Source organism: Chiloscyllium plagiosum, chromosome 4, assembly GCF_004010195.1.
Source record: "Chiloscyllium plagiosum isolate BGI_BamShark_2017 chromosome 4, ASM401019v2, whole genome shotgun sequence".
NCBI lineage: Eukaryota > Metazoa > Chordata > Chondrichthyes > Orectolobiformes > Hemiscylliidae > Chiloscyllium > Chiloscyllium plagiosum.
Window position 1 is genome coordinate 110,778,833 of NC_057713.1, and position 14,656 is coordinate 110,793,488.

The window sequence follows — 14,656 nt, forward strand, 5'->3', positions numbered from 1 at the left end:
TGCCAGGAGTGGAGGTTGGGTTGGTAGGGGGTGTGGACCTGATGAGGAAGTCACTGTGGGAGTGGTCTTTTCGGAGCGCTGATAGGGGAGGGGAGGGAAATATATCCCTGGTGGTGGGGTCCGTTTGGAGGTGGCGGAAATGACAGCAGATGATACGCTGTATATGGAGGTTGGTGGGGTGGTAGGTGAAGACCAGTGGGGTTCTGTCCTGGTGGCAGTTAGAGGGGCGGGATTCAAGGGCGGAGGAGCGGGAAGTGGAGGAGATGCAGTGGAGGGCATCGTCGACCACGTCTGGGGGGAAATTGCAGCCATTCAAGAAGGAGGTCATCTGGGTTGTACGGTATTAGAACTGGTCCTCCTGGGAGCAGATGCAGCAGAGACGAAGGAATTGGAAATATGGGATGGCGTTTTTACAGGGGGCAGGGTGGGAGGAGGTGTAGTCTACTACAAACCGACCGACTCCCACAGCTACCTGGACTACAGGTAGGACCAGTTCCAATATGGTACAACCCAGATGGCCTCATTCTTCAAAGACCGCAATTTCCCCCCAGACGTGGTCGACGATGCCCTCCACCGCATCTCCTCCACTTCCCGTTCCTCTGCCTTTGAGCCCCATCCCTCCAACCGCCACCAGGACAGAAACCCACTACCACGCCACCAACCTCCATATAAAGCGTATCATCTGCCGTCATTTCCGCCACCTCCAAACGGACCCCACCACCAGGGATATATTTCCCTCCCCTCCCCTATCAGCGCTCCGAAAAGACCACTCCCCCCGTGACTCCAACGTCAGGTCCACACCCCCCACCAACCCAACCTCCACTCCCGGCACCTTCCCCCGCCACCGCAAGGAATGCAAAACTTGCGCCCACACCTCCCCCCTTACTTCCCTCCAAGGCCCCAAGGGATCCTTCCATATCTGCCACAAATTCACCTGCACTTCCACACACATCATTTATTGCATCCGCTGCACCCAATGTGGCCTTCTCTATATTGGGGAGACAGGCAACCTACTTGTGGAACGTTTTAGAGAACACCTCTGGGACACCCGGATCAACCAACCCAACCACCCCGTGGCTCAACACTTCAACTCCCCCTCCCACTCCACCAAGGACATGCAGGTCCTTGGACTCCTCCATCGCCAGACCATAGCAACACAACAGCTGGAGGAAGAGCGCCTCATCTTCCGCCTAGGAACCCTCCAACCACACTGAAGAAGGGCTTATGCCCGAAACGTCGATTCTCCTGTTCCTTGGATGCTGCCTGATCTGCTGCGCTTTTCCAGCAATACATTTTCACCTTTTCAAAAACCCAAGGAAGTTAGTTGGCATGATTTTAAATATGATTTTCCAGTAAGAAATCCACACTTGCTTTTCTTAATTAGCCCACATTTATCCATGTGGCAATTAATTGATTTGGCATTATTGTTTCCAGAAGTTCCCCATCACTGAAGTTGAATTGATTGGCCTGTAATTGTTGGGCTTATCTTTAGACCCACTTTTGAACAAGGATATAACTTCTGTAATTTTCCAATCTTCTGGCATAATCACCAAGTCTAAAAAAACTGCAGGGCACTGTCCATATTTCTTCAATTTCCACTCTCACTTCTCTCACTATTCTTGGATGCATCTCATCTGGTCACAGTGTTTCATCAACTTTACATACAGTTACCTATCCAACACCACTTCCTTGTAAACTCTCCTAGTGATTGAATTAACTCCTCTTTCTCCATGCATGGTCTGTGCAGCATCTTCTCTCTTGGTCAAGACAAATGCAAAATATTCATCCAAGCAATTGATATAACTTCTAAATAGTTGAGGTACCAGCACTGATCACTATGTGACTCCGGGAGGTGTAGCTTGCCAACTTGAGAAAGGTACACTGCAATTTCCACAGTACAATATTTGATATCCCTCAAGATAATACTAGCTCTATCTCTGACCTACCTGATAGTCCCCAAGACTTCATTTTAGGAGCATCCCCCACCTCAATTAATTTGATCCTTTAAATTCACTACATTAAGTAAATTCATTAGTTTAGCTAAAAGTTAAACCTTTTTAATGCCATTGATGGTACTAATGAATTAAATTGCACCATGATCATGTGGAGCAATATCTACCAGATTTATAACTAAGCATTTCTCTAGCTGAGAGGATGTGTTCCAGTCCATTTTAAATAGACCTTAATGACATACAATAAGTACATGATAACTGCTACAGAATCATTTTATTATTTCAATTGCCACATGACTGATAATAATCTAATTTTATGCAAATGCATTATGACAGAACAAAATGTGAATTAGTGATATTACTGCCTGAAGTACTCCATAATGCTTAATAACCATTTTAAGACAAGTGATGAATATGAGAACAATTTTACCAAAGATTCAGAGTTTTCTTTTCTCTGAGGTAAAATAAATTTTATTCAGTAATTTTCAGTTGCAGTACAGCCAGGGTTGGTGATGAACACATCTATCAACCTGCAGTGTCACAGTGAACAAGACTTGGAGAGTCCTGACAGTAGAATTGGATATTTAAAGACCCCAGACATGGAACTCTGCTGATCAACAAATCTTCAACTATTTCCTGCCAATATAACTTCATGTGAAATTAGCCTTTGGGGTAACAGTATCAATTGGGTGAGGCAAAGTTAAGTATGTTTACCATCACCTTAGCTTGTTGGATATATCAAGATAGTGATTCCTTTAATCTCTTTGTCTGGCAAGATTGTATTAATGAAGTAGAAATCTTTTAGTGGAGTCATGAGTTCTGTACCTTTGTCTTCTATTCCATTTAGCCAGTGATTTCGTATAGAGTCATAGAGCCATACAGCACAGAAGGCTGGAATACAGCAGCTCTATTAGTCTTTTGTTTTGCACTATCAGAAGGTGAAGTTATAGCTTCTCCTACCTGAGGTGAGAAGGGTGCTGAAACACTAGCTCTGGCTCATTCATGGGATTATGTAGAAGAAATGAAAGTACTGTCCCTGTAGGGGAAATGCACTGGAGAGACCATCATTGCAGCAACCATAGATGCTGGAAACATTGGTGCAAGAACTATTTGTGTGTGAACAATTGCTGCAGGAGCCATTGGGGGAGGACTAGTTAATCCAGGATCTATTAGAGTAGGAACTATTGACACAGGTACAATTGAAGTGGGGACAATTGGTTCAGGAGCAGATGATATGGGAAACCTTGGTACAGGAAACATTGGTTTGGGAACAATTAATGCAGTCACCATGAGCATGGAGAAAATTGGTGCCAGAATCACTGCTATGAGGATACTTGATGTGGGGCAATTAGCACAAGAACCATTGGTTCTGAGGTCATGTGTTGACAAAACATCAATGGAACTATCTCATCATTCATATGAGTGGATTTACACTGAGAGAAATGATGGCTAATGCCATGAAGCCAATCCCAAAATGTGCTTTAAAATTTCTCTTTTCTCCATTTTACAGCCAGAACAACCTGTTGCTCAACCAGTCGAATCATTACTTGACTTGGACTTTGATCCTTTCAAACCAGACCAGTCCACTCCAATTACAAGAAGTCAGTCACCGCTTGGTCAAGTAAGTACCACAAAGTTTCTTGCTTAACTGTGAAGAGCAAATGAAAGATATGCTCCTGATTGGGGTGGCTATCCTAAGTGGATGGAGAAAGAAATAGTTGGACTTTTGGACAGGAAATCTAAATGTCTACCTTATTGAAGTCAATCTGGTGGACAGTGAGCACTCCAGAACCAGCTGTAGATGGAGCATTGTGAGAGGGTTAGAAGAGGTAAAAGGTGAATACCCTCTTCTGTGCTCATCTTGGAATGAGAGGTAGATCTGAAGATAGATTTGGAGGCAGGATTGGTGCCTGGAACAGTGTGAGATCAGTGAGGGAGATGGAAGGTAGCACTGCTGCTCCTCCTTGCCCCTAAGTAAGCTCGCTTTACCCAAAGCTGTCATCACTTTCCTCAAACTGGTTCATTTCCAATCCTGTAAAACCCAGTCTGCCAGAGTTAAGCCTTTAAAACAGTTTCATTATGAGTTTCCCAATCTCATTACACTACTTAATAACCCACTTGACTCCTGAGCGTGGGTTGGTTTCTGTTTCCATCCCATTTTTGTTAAATCCAAAAGTGGATAATTTGAAAACAGGTTTGAAGTTTACATTTTATTCACCTCTCACTCAGTCGTCACCCTTTATTTTGGTTAAAATAACCCTCAATCTTTGAATCAGCATGTTATTTACATTCTCCGGTGCTCTATGAAGAAAATTAATTGGAAACAAAAATACTATTCGATGCAGCCAGTCAATGGAATACAGCGTGGTAACAGTGTAGTCATGGATTCAAATCTCACAAAGGCATGAAATGATAACTGATGCAATTCAAATCTTTGGATAATTTTTGGACTGTTCATAGAAAAAAAAATCCAAAAAACTATTATATTATTGTAAAAATCAATTGTTTTCAGGGACAGGAAGCCGCTACTCTTGCCTAGTCTGGACTTACATGTGACTCAGGTACTTTGTGGCCACTTTGAGCCCGATAAGAAATGAACAATTGTGTTTCAAAGATTAACTTGAGCCTTAATACAGGAGAATCATTGGTTACTTTTGCTACTTTGAGGAGGGTGAGAAAGATTGTAATTACAGTCCACTGAATAAACTCTTTGTGTTGAGCAGTAGATATTGACTTGTTGGATGTTAAATATGTTTGTTGGTTTACATCTCAAGCCTTTGTTTGACAGAATGGCAATTTACCTGTCTACCAAACGCCAGTAGGTTAAATGTCAGTGTGTGCTATTAGATCCGGTGGCAAACACTTTCTATTTTATTTTTAGAACCAGTCTTGATAATGGGCAGGCAAAGAATTAGTCTTGTTAATAGGGAACAGAAAATCCATTTCCTGAATGTTAAATCCAAGCAGAATACTAGATGGGCCTTTAGACCAGTAATTCATCAGCAATTTTCTATGGATAATGTTTGGAAATTATGGGTCAAATTTTGTTAGTCAGGGAGGCAACCCAACATTGGCTGGAGAAGTGGGATCGGGACAAAAGCATCAGGAGAAGTCAATGTTTCAGGTATAATCCTTCTTCTGTAAGGGGAGCTGCAGATAAAGGGGGGGATTATGGGGAATTCTGGGTGGGGAGGGAGAGCAGGGTGGTGAGGTAGGGATAGGTGAACCCAGGTTGAGGGTACCACCTGGTTGGTCGATGGGAGGTATGAATCCGGTTGTAGCTGGAAGGAAGGTTTGATCAGAGGAATGGAAGGAGGGAAGGGGCTGGAAAGGGAGTTGGGAGATGGGAAGGGAGGTTATTTGAAATTGGAGAACTCAATGTTGAGTCAGCTGGGCTGTAGGCTGCCCAGGAAGATGAGATGCTGTTCCTTCAATTTGCATTCTGATTCACTGTGGCAATGGAGGAGGCCAAAGCTGGTCATGTCAGAGAGGGAATGAGAAGAAGTAAAATGGGCGGTGACTGGGAGGCCAGATTGACCCCTGTGGGCCCGGCTGAGATGCTCAGCGAAAGGCCCTGAGTTTACATTTGGTCTCCCCAATGTAGAGAAGATCACATTAGCAGCACCGGATATAGGAAAGTAGGTTGGAGGAGAGGCAGGTGAAACTGTGTTTCACCTGAACGGACTGTTTGGATCCCTGGATGGAGGTGAGGAGGATGATGTGCTGGCAGGTTTTGCATCTTTTATGGTTGCAGGGAAAGGTTCCTGGGGGTTAAGGATGGCGGGGTTAGTGGGAAGTGTGGTGTGAACCAAGGATTGGCAAAAGGAATGGTCCATGTGGAAGGCAGAGAGGGGTGGGGAGGGGAAGATGTTCTTGGAATTGTTTAAGGATGATATATTGGATGCAGGGACTGGTGGGATTATAGGTGAGGACAAGCAGGACCCTGTCTTTATTGCATTTGAGGGAGGAGTTGGTTGTGACCAGTGGATTGGGGAATGGAGGAGGTAAGGTGGAGATCTGGATGGAGAAGCAGGCTGGCAGCATTATGATTGACTGGTGGGACTCAACTTAATGGCTGACTGCTGATGAAGTGGCTGCTGCCAGCATATTTAGAGAGCAGCCGGCACCCAAGAGCTACTCAGCAGATCAGAGGGCCTGCAGCTCAAGACGGTCAACAGCACCACCCAGAACAAAGGGAACTGTTCATGGAAATTGCTGGGTCCACTGTAGCCTCCTTCCTGCTCTCAGCCCCTCTATAATTTTAAAAATACAGTCCACTTGGCTGTGCTGCAAGGACACCTCCGTTAAGCTGGGAGAAAGTGAGGACTGCAGATGCTGGGAGTCAGAGTCAAAAGATGTGCTGCTGGAAAAGCACAGCAGGTCAGGCAGCATCCGAGGAGCAGGAGAATCAACATTTTGGATATAAGCCCTTCATCAGGAATGACTTATGCCCAAAACATTGACTCTCCTGCTCCTCAGATGTTCCCTGGTCTGCTGTGCTATTCCAGCAGCACAGTTATCCACCTCCATTAAGCCTTTAAGAGAATTTCACAATGGCGGAATTTAATTGGGCAGCCAATGCGGCACAGCTCCCGGCAATTTATTGGCCCCCAGATCTCCCATCCTACCTCCAATGGACCAGTAAAAATTTGCCCCCTCTGCAATAATGCTTATTTCAATTTTGAAAGTGAAATGTATATGGCACCAATCATCGACGTAACAGTTATTCAAAACTCTTGGAATATTTTGGCATAGAATTTCAGAGCCAATTCTTCAACGGGATGTTGACAAGGAAAAGTAGCTTTTATCCTTACATAAATTCAAGGCCTGACTGGGAAATAAACTCTACAATTCAAGCAGACAGCAAACCGTATCACAAACCTGTATGATGTGACCGATTTCATCCCCTTCCCTTTATCTCCAATTAAAGTCAACTGTTTGCAGCCTCAGTGCACAATGCAGTCCTGAGCTGAGCCTCTAACCCACTTTCCAATGTAAAGAATGTCTACTTCCATTTCTATCAACAATCTCTGTCCCTGCCTCAAGTCCAGCTGCTGCCTCCAGGCTCAACTATTAGAATGATCAGGCCCTCACACACAGTTCATCCTCTGTACATTGGAGTTTTCCAGCCCATATTCCATCTCACACCAAGTCCCTCTCAATCATCACTCACACCATCACTGATCTGCATTCACCACCAATCTCCCAACACCTTAACTTAAATCCCAAGTATTCCTAATATCTCAGTAATTTTTTTCCTGATGTTTTCCTATTCTCTGAAGCCTCCACCCCTTCCCCCCCCCCCCCCCCCCCCCGGATTCTGATATCTCCCTTACACTATCATTGGTGACCATGCCTTTACTTGTCTAGGTCCTAGACTGTGGGATTTTCCCCCTCAATTCCTCCACCTCCCTAGCCGACTTTAGACCCTCCTCAAAACTCAGCTCTGTGACCAGTCTTCTGGTCACTTCTCCTTGTTTGGTTGTCCCTTTGTGAACAATAATTTGGGAAATTATTCTGCATGAAAGTGCAAACTAATTGATATTTATTGTATTGTAGCTGGGTGCAAATGAAGAATAACAGCAGATATCCTTGGTTCTTCTGTAAAATCTTTGCTATTTGCTTAATTTATCTATCCTTCTCTCCCTTTCTAATCCACACTTAGACCCTGCCTTGGGATCTGTGGGAGGTAAGAATGCTTTATTTTCCATTTGTCTCATTTTCAGGGTTAATCTATTATCTTCATGTGGAGTTTTACTTGTCAGACCCATCCTTTAAAGGTCTAATGAGTTATTTTTTTCAAAGCTCTGCACAGGAAATATTATTTAACTCTTTCCATTTAGCCAGATTCAAATGTTTGTCAGGTTGAGAAATCTAATCGCAAGTAAGTGCAATGAGGTCAGTTTTGCAATCCATTTATTGAAAATATGGAATTCTGCAGGCAATCCAACAAAAATTATTTGGCACAGTCTGATTAGCTGCAAGAAAGCTGTAAATTAATGGAATATTTCAAAAGACTGCTATGACTTTGATACATTTTAAAAATCATTTGAGTTTGCCCATCATTCCCTTCAATTGTGGTAGACTGTGCATCCTTAAAGGATTGAACGCATGATGTAAAACTATTCAGAGATAAACTGAGAATTCCATTGCAAAAAGTAACAATAGAAGCATAATGTGTCAAATTTTGGAAACCTATTGAAGTGTGCTGCAGTTACATATTTCAACATTACATTTTATGTTGAAAGTAGCTTGGACTGTGAGAGTGAGCCAAGTGTAAAAGAGCACAATGTTTGCTAAAGTGCAAACAGGTTACTTGGTGTCTATTTTTAATAACTTATTTGTGTCTATTTCAAGGCAAGTGCGGAACTGGTTCAACCTGTGAGTACATCTCCTCATTTCCTTATTTATTTGTGTTCTCCAGATAAATTCTTTCTATTATCTAAGAGACACACATCTTTTTGTAGATATATTCTCTCACAGAGTACATCTATTTTTACACTGACTCAATTTTATGTTTTCATTTTTTGCTGAAATTTATTTAGCTTTTAGTAAGGTAAATTTGCATGTATTTACTGTATGTTTTTTAGCTGTTTATTTATAATTATGGAGGAGAGGGGGAAATCTGCTGTCTTTGGAGTGGGATTTAAAAGGGAGCACTTACCTGGAAACCATGATCCCATAAAGTTTACTTTTATGGTGAGCACTCTGCAAATAGGATCATAGAATTGCTGCAGTGCAGAAGGAGGCCATTCAGTCCATTGAGCCTGCACCAGCCTCAATAGAGCATCCCACCCATCCCTGTAATGCCATATGGGTTTTCACCATGTCTAACCCATCTAAACTGCATATCTCTACCTGGCAAATTTTAGCATGGCCAGTCTACCTAACCTGCACATCTTTGGACTGTGGGAGAAACTGGAGCATCCAATTATACTTGACCCTAGAATGCTGCTGAATATATTCACCATCATGTAATTCTGGGATTGATGTCATGTTTTTTATATCATTTACATTGACTTATGTTACTGTGTGGAAAAATTTGTGTTTCTTTTGCTCGTTTATCTTCATCTCTGCTTCTATTATCTTTTATATCTGTCTTCACTCATTTTCTGTCGAAAGCCCGACTCTTCACAAAGTCTCTTCTGTCTCTGTAATCCGGCTGCGGAGGACAGCACAGATGCTGGTGCACCAAGCGATGGTACTGCAGCAGTTTCTGAAGTAGCGGCCAACCAGAACTGTACACCACAGTGGGGCTTAACCAACACTGGCCCACTCGCTAGCAGTGAGGAAGGAGCTCTAGATGATACTCCAGAAGAAGCGCAGCCATTTTCTCAGGAACGGGAAACTGCAGGAAGCTGTACAGTCCGATCAGCTGATAGCATTGTGTACCCTGTGTATCAGGCTGAGGAAGAGGAACAGAGTTCAGTCAATGCAGAAAATTGGCAAGAGAATCCATTAGACAAACAGGTAGACACTGAAGTAATGGAGAGCAGGGGATGGCAGACAAATCTGTGTGTAGAACAAGAGTATGGCTCTCAATTCTGCCTAGATCAGAAAGCAACCTTGTCCCCTATTATATCCCAGAAGGGAGATGTAGAACTGGTTGAAGGAGAAAGTCCGAGTGAGTTCAGACAGGTAAGCAAGGAAGACAGTTTAAAACATTGTGATTCAGCAGGACAACTGGGAAATGAAGTAGTAGAGAATGCAGGTCAGATTCATGAGGCTGAAACCCACAGAGGCAAGGGCCTTGGTGGTGATGATGCAGAAATGGAAGAATTGAACTTCAGTAAAAGGTTTGAGCACAGTGATATCCACAGAAGTGATCAAAATGATACTGCTGCTGGTCAATGTACAAAAGCTGGAATTCTACTTAACTGTAAAAGTGATGACACTCTAGATAGTCAGGAGGAGGAGGACATCCCTGTTATATGTTGGAATAAAGATACTCCAAGTAATCAAGAAATAGAGGGAGTTGTTTGGGTGTATGAAGGAGACCAAATCCTTCCCCTTCATGATGACATAGTTAATACTAGCTGTACCAACACAGGCAGAACAGACCAGAGTCAAGATGCAGGGAGCCAGTTTGAACAAATTCACATGCAGGATAATGAAACAGCTAACACAACTAACACAGGAAAGGAAACAAGCCAATCAGACGGAGCCTATACTGATATTCCAGTTACCAATCAAGCAGAAATATTTCACAGAGATGTCAATAATGACAGTAGATTTAGCACTCAAAACGTGGAGGTGGACCCCTGGAGCGGAGAAGAACATGAGATATGGCCAAATAACTGGGAGCCTACTATTAACAACAACAAGTGGGGTTTCTGTCACCCACCAGAAGGCCGGATTAATGGATTTGATCCTTGGTCATCACTTCAGGAGGGTCAAAGGGAGTTTGATTGTCAGAATGAAGATGGAGGAAATGCATATTTTTGGGAAGGGTTTAATGAGAATGTTCGTCCTATACCTGATACTAATGAACTTGGTGCTACCTGGGCTGGAGACACACTGAGTAGTTCTGATCAGAATGAAGAAACAGAATTACAGCAGGAATTATGTGGGAACTTTGAAAGCATTAGTGATGGAAGCCAAGCTAAAGATATACATAGTTCCCAAATGTCATATCCAATCGAAAACTTAAGCAACGCTAGCAACGAGAGTTCAGCCAGTGCTAAAGATAATGAAACAAACTTCTCGGATCTATCGGAGGATGAGATTGCTAACCGGAGATACGGACTGTTATACCAGGAGCTAGATGCTGAAACAGAAGAGGTACCTTGTCAAGTGTTTAGTGTAGAACAAAAGTTCTTAGGTATGACTAAATAACCTTGTAAACTATCAGCTAAAGCTTCGTTATGATCCCTGAATCATTCCTTTCCTTCAACTGTCTGTTGTTCCATGTTATTCCTCCCAAAAGGACACCATAATAAATAGCAGAAGTAATACCTATCATGTGTGTTATATCGGTTGCAGTGATAAAAATGTATATTAACTCAACGTTTCATTTCTTTCTCCATTATTTCAAGATGCCCAGTGCTGCTTTTAATGGATTCACACAGGTAAGACCTTTCTGGTAATCACTGCACAATCAGCTCACTCCTGTTTTTTTTAAAATAGAGTTTCCAAGTTGCAGTCTTGTCTGACTGAGAACAGGACTGCCGGGGATAGAGGCAGTCAACACATTCCCAATATTCAAGGGATAAAGAGCGAGAATGTCAAAGAGACTGGGGCAATATTGTCCTGTGTCCTTATCCAAAGCAAGCAAACTCTGAATGAACCCGAGAATGATGTCCACTTCACCATGTTTTCTCCCCTATTTCCACAGTCCAAGATGGGAAATTGAAAGCAATCCATGCAGATCTTGGTGATATAGAGAATTATAAACTGATGTTAAAACCATGAGATTTGAAATGTGCCCTGTGTATTAAATGAGACACACTTGGCTCAGTGCAGCATCCTTCTATCAGAGTGAGAAGGTCCAGATTTCAAGTCCTACCTGAGAAACTTGAGTATGTAATCCTGACACTTGAAAGCAGTTAGTTTGGGCAGTATGGTGGCTCAGTGGTTAGCACTGCTGCCTCATAGCAACAGGGTCCCTGGTTTGATTCCTTCCTTAGGTGACTGCGTGGAGTTTGCACATTCACCTCGTGTCTGCTTGGATTTCCTCTGGATGCTCTGGTTTCCTCCCATAGTTCAAAGGTGTGTAGGTGAATTGGCCATGCTAAATTGCCCATAGTGTCCAGGGATGTGTAGACTAGTTGGATTAGCCAGGGGAGATACAGGGTTATGGGGATGGGATGGTCTGGGTAGGATGCTCTTCAGAGGGTTGGTCAGGACTCGATGGGCCGATTGGCCTGCTTCCACACAGTAGGGATTCTATGATTCAGTACTGAAGGAACAGTTGGAGGTATTTATTTTACATCAGATTTTAAACCATCACCAGTGTTAGTAGCATACCCCACAGCACATTTGGAAGCAAAGCAGAGATATTCTTTTGGTGTACTCACCAGGATTGTCTCTCAATGACACAACCTAAAACAGATTATATGATTGTTATCTCACTACTATTTGTGAAACCATGCTATGAGTGATCCCACAGCCAATGGAGCAGTTTAAGTCCTACTGTCCTGTACATCCATGAAATGGAGGTGGACAATTAAACAACTAACTGAAAAGAAGGCTCCACAAATATCCCCATTCTCAGTGAAGGGCTCAGTATATCAGTGAAAAATACTGCACTGTGCAACTGTCTTCCTTTGGACTAGATATGACTTTAACCAGTGGAAAGGTTTCCTGCTGATTGCCATTCATTTCAGTTTAGCATTGGCTCCTGGATGCTACCCTCACTTCTCCTCTTAAATTTATACCTGTGTCTGCACTAAGGTATAAAAGATGCACTGCAGAAATTCATCATGGCCTCTTGTACAATACCTTCCACCTTCCACATGACATCTGCCACCCAGGACAAGGTCAACAGATACATGAGAACAGCACTATCTGCAAAGTTCCCTTCTAACCTACACATCATCTTGACTTCAAAATATTTCACTTTTCCTTCACTGTCACTGGGTTAAAATCCTGAAACTGTCTTCCCAACAGCACTTTGATTGCACCAACCACCATGGACCAGTCTATGTCCTCAAGCATCTTCTCAAGGGCAATTTTGGATGGGTAATAAACGCTAGCCTTGTTAACAACTCCCACATCCCTTTAAAGAATGAGTGAGAGTTAGCTGCGATGTTTCTCCACCTGGCACACCAACCATATTTCCATAAGTATTTTCACTGGAACTCCAGATGACAACTGACCAGAGGACAGGTACCATTTTGTATGTACACTCAGCTTGTACTGCATCCACTGTATGGTTTTTGCCAACACTGGTATCATAGGTGTGTGCCCATTTCAGTACAGGTTTGAACTGCATAATTGGTAACATATCTCATTCAGTCATGCTCTCCTGTGCATATTATCTGCCACTGTCCAGATGACTTTGCTGGCCCAAGTCCTACCGCTCACCACATCTCATTGCCCCACTCTTCCACCTTGCCAAACTCTCACAACGTCTTTTCCCCAGTCTTTACTGTCCCTCTCCCCAACTTCCGCTGCCCCTTGTGCTGTATCTCACGGGGTAGTGTGCTGGAATCAAGCCTAACTATTCCTGGAGTCTTCACGAAAGTTAAATATTTTAAAATAAGTACACAAATTTCCCCAATTTACCTGATTTTCAGACACAGTTTGATGAACACATGGACTAGGTTTCTATACTGAACAAGAATAATTGTTACAATTAACTAGACTCAAACGATAAGTAAACAGTTATAAACCATCAGTATATAACACTGTAAACTAAAACTCTAATTCTTTTATAAATCTCCCCTATATATATAAAACAAACCCAAAAAGAAAGCAGTTCATTGATTTGTAGTGTGTTGAGATGATCCTTATGATTCTTAGGCTTGTCAGAACATTGCTTTTCAGTCACTTTTCTCCAGATACTTCCATTGGTTTCCAGGTGCTGGGTTGCCTATAAAATGCCTCTGACTTGTCAGTAAAAAACACAGCAATTGCTGAAGAAAAGAGGAATTGGTTTTCTTCAGATTTCTAATGGGTTTTAGCTGCAGAGAACAAAGATATAGCAGCCAGGTTTGTAGAGATGAAAACATGTCTTTGTAACTTGTTCACAGCCCCATACTGTTGAGTTACCTGACAACCAATCACATTATTGTTGGCGGGCAAAAGGCTCTTGTCATCAGTGAATGGTTACTTGTCTATAGACCAATCAGCTTCTTGTTGCTATCCAACTGCATCCATACCTAGAACTCCTCGGCCCAAATTCATCTGAAATCACTTCAATCACTGCTTGTTCACATAGCGATTTACACAATGCTTGCTATAAGTGTCAGGTTACTTGCTTTTCAAACTACATGTCAATCTTTTAAAACACTTTTTTAAACATAATTTCTTTCTCATTTCAGTCCACAGTTTTAAGAAAATCACAAAATAAAAAGACACAGATCTTGCATTTGTAAAGACCGTATCTTTTATTTATTTTCCTGTATTTTTGCATATGAACTGAAAGAAGAAAATTACTGTTTTAAAAAACCAAGGATTGTGGAAAGGGTTATTGTACTTTTGAAAAGCAAGTTACATGACTGTCTTTGGAAGTGCTGTTTACACTGCTGTATTTTTAAGTGGTGGCAGGAAATCCACTTGCAGATGAGCTCCAGCCAATGGGTGGTTATAAAAGAGATCTGACCAGGAACAGGTCAGACCACACTGTTCCTCTCCCTGGGCCTCACTGCCCCTCTCCCCAGGCCACACTGTCCCTCTCCCAGGCCTCACTGCCCCTCTCCCGAGATGACACTGCCCCTCTCCCGAGACCACACAGTCCCTCTCCCGAGACCACAGTCCCTCTCCCCAGACCACACTGTCCCTCTCCCCAGGCCACACTGTCTCTCTCCTCAGGCCACACTGCCCCTCTCCCGAGACCACACTGCCCCTCTTCCGAGACCCCACTGCCCCTCACCCCAGGCCACACTGTCTCTCTCCCCAGGCCTCAATGCCCCTCTCCCCAGGCCAGACTGCCCGTCTCCCCAGGCCTCACTGCCCCTCTCACCAGGCCTCAGTCCCTCTCCCCAGGTCACACTGTCCCTCTCTCCAGGCCACACTACCCCTCTCCCCCGGCCACACTGCCC

The 14,656-nt window shown here is 43.2% G+C and overlaps 1 protein-coding gene across 9 annotated transcripts in view; it reads left to right on the forward strand.

Moving 5' to 3' along the window:
* amph (amphiphysin) overlaps positions 1-14,656 on the forward strand; it is a 223,667-nt gene that overhangs the window by 177,082 nt on the left and 31,929 nt on the right. For 6 of the 9 annotated variants that reach the window (XM_043688941.1, XM_043688942.1, XM_043688936.1 and 3 more), the window contains 5 exons: positions 3,463-3,573; positions 7,618-7,641; positions 8,310-8,333; positions 9,075-9,422; positions 10,988-11,020. In XM_043688941.1, the coding sequence (XP_043544876.1) occupies positions 3,463-3,573; positions 7,618-7,641; positions 8,310-8,333; positions 9,075-9,422; positions 10,988-11,020 (540 nt within the window). The other 3 variants (XM_043688945.1, XM_043688943.1, XM_043688944.1) reach the window with 2 other exon arrangements.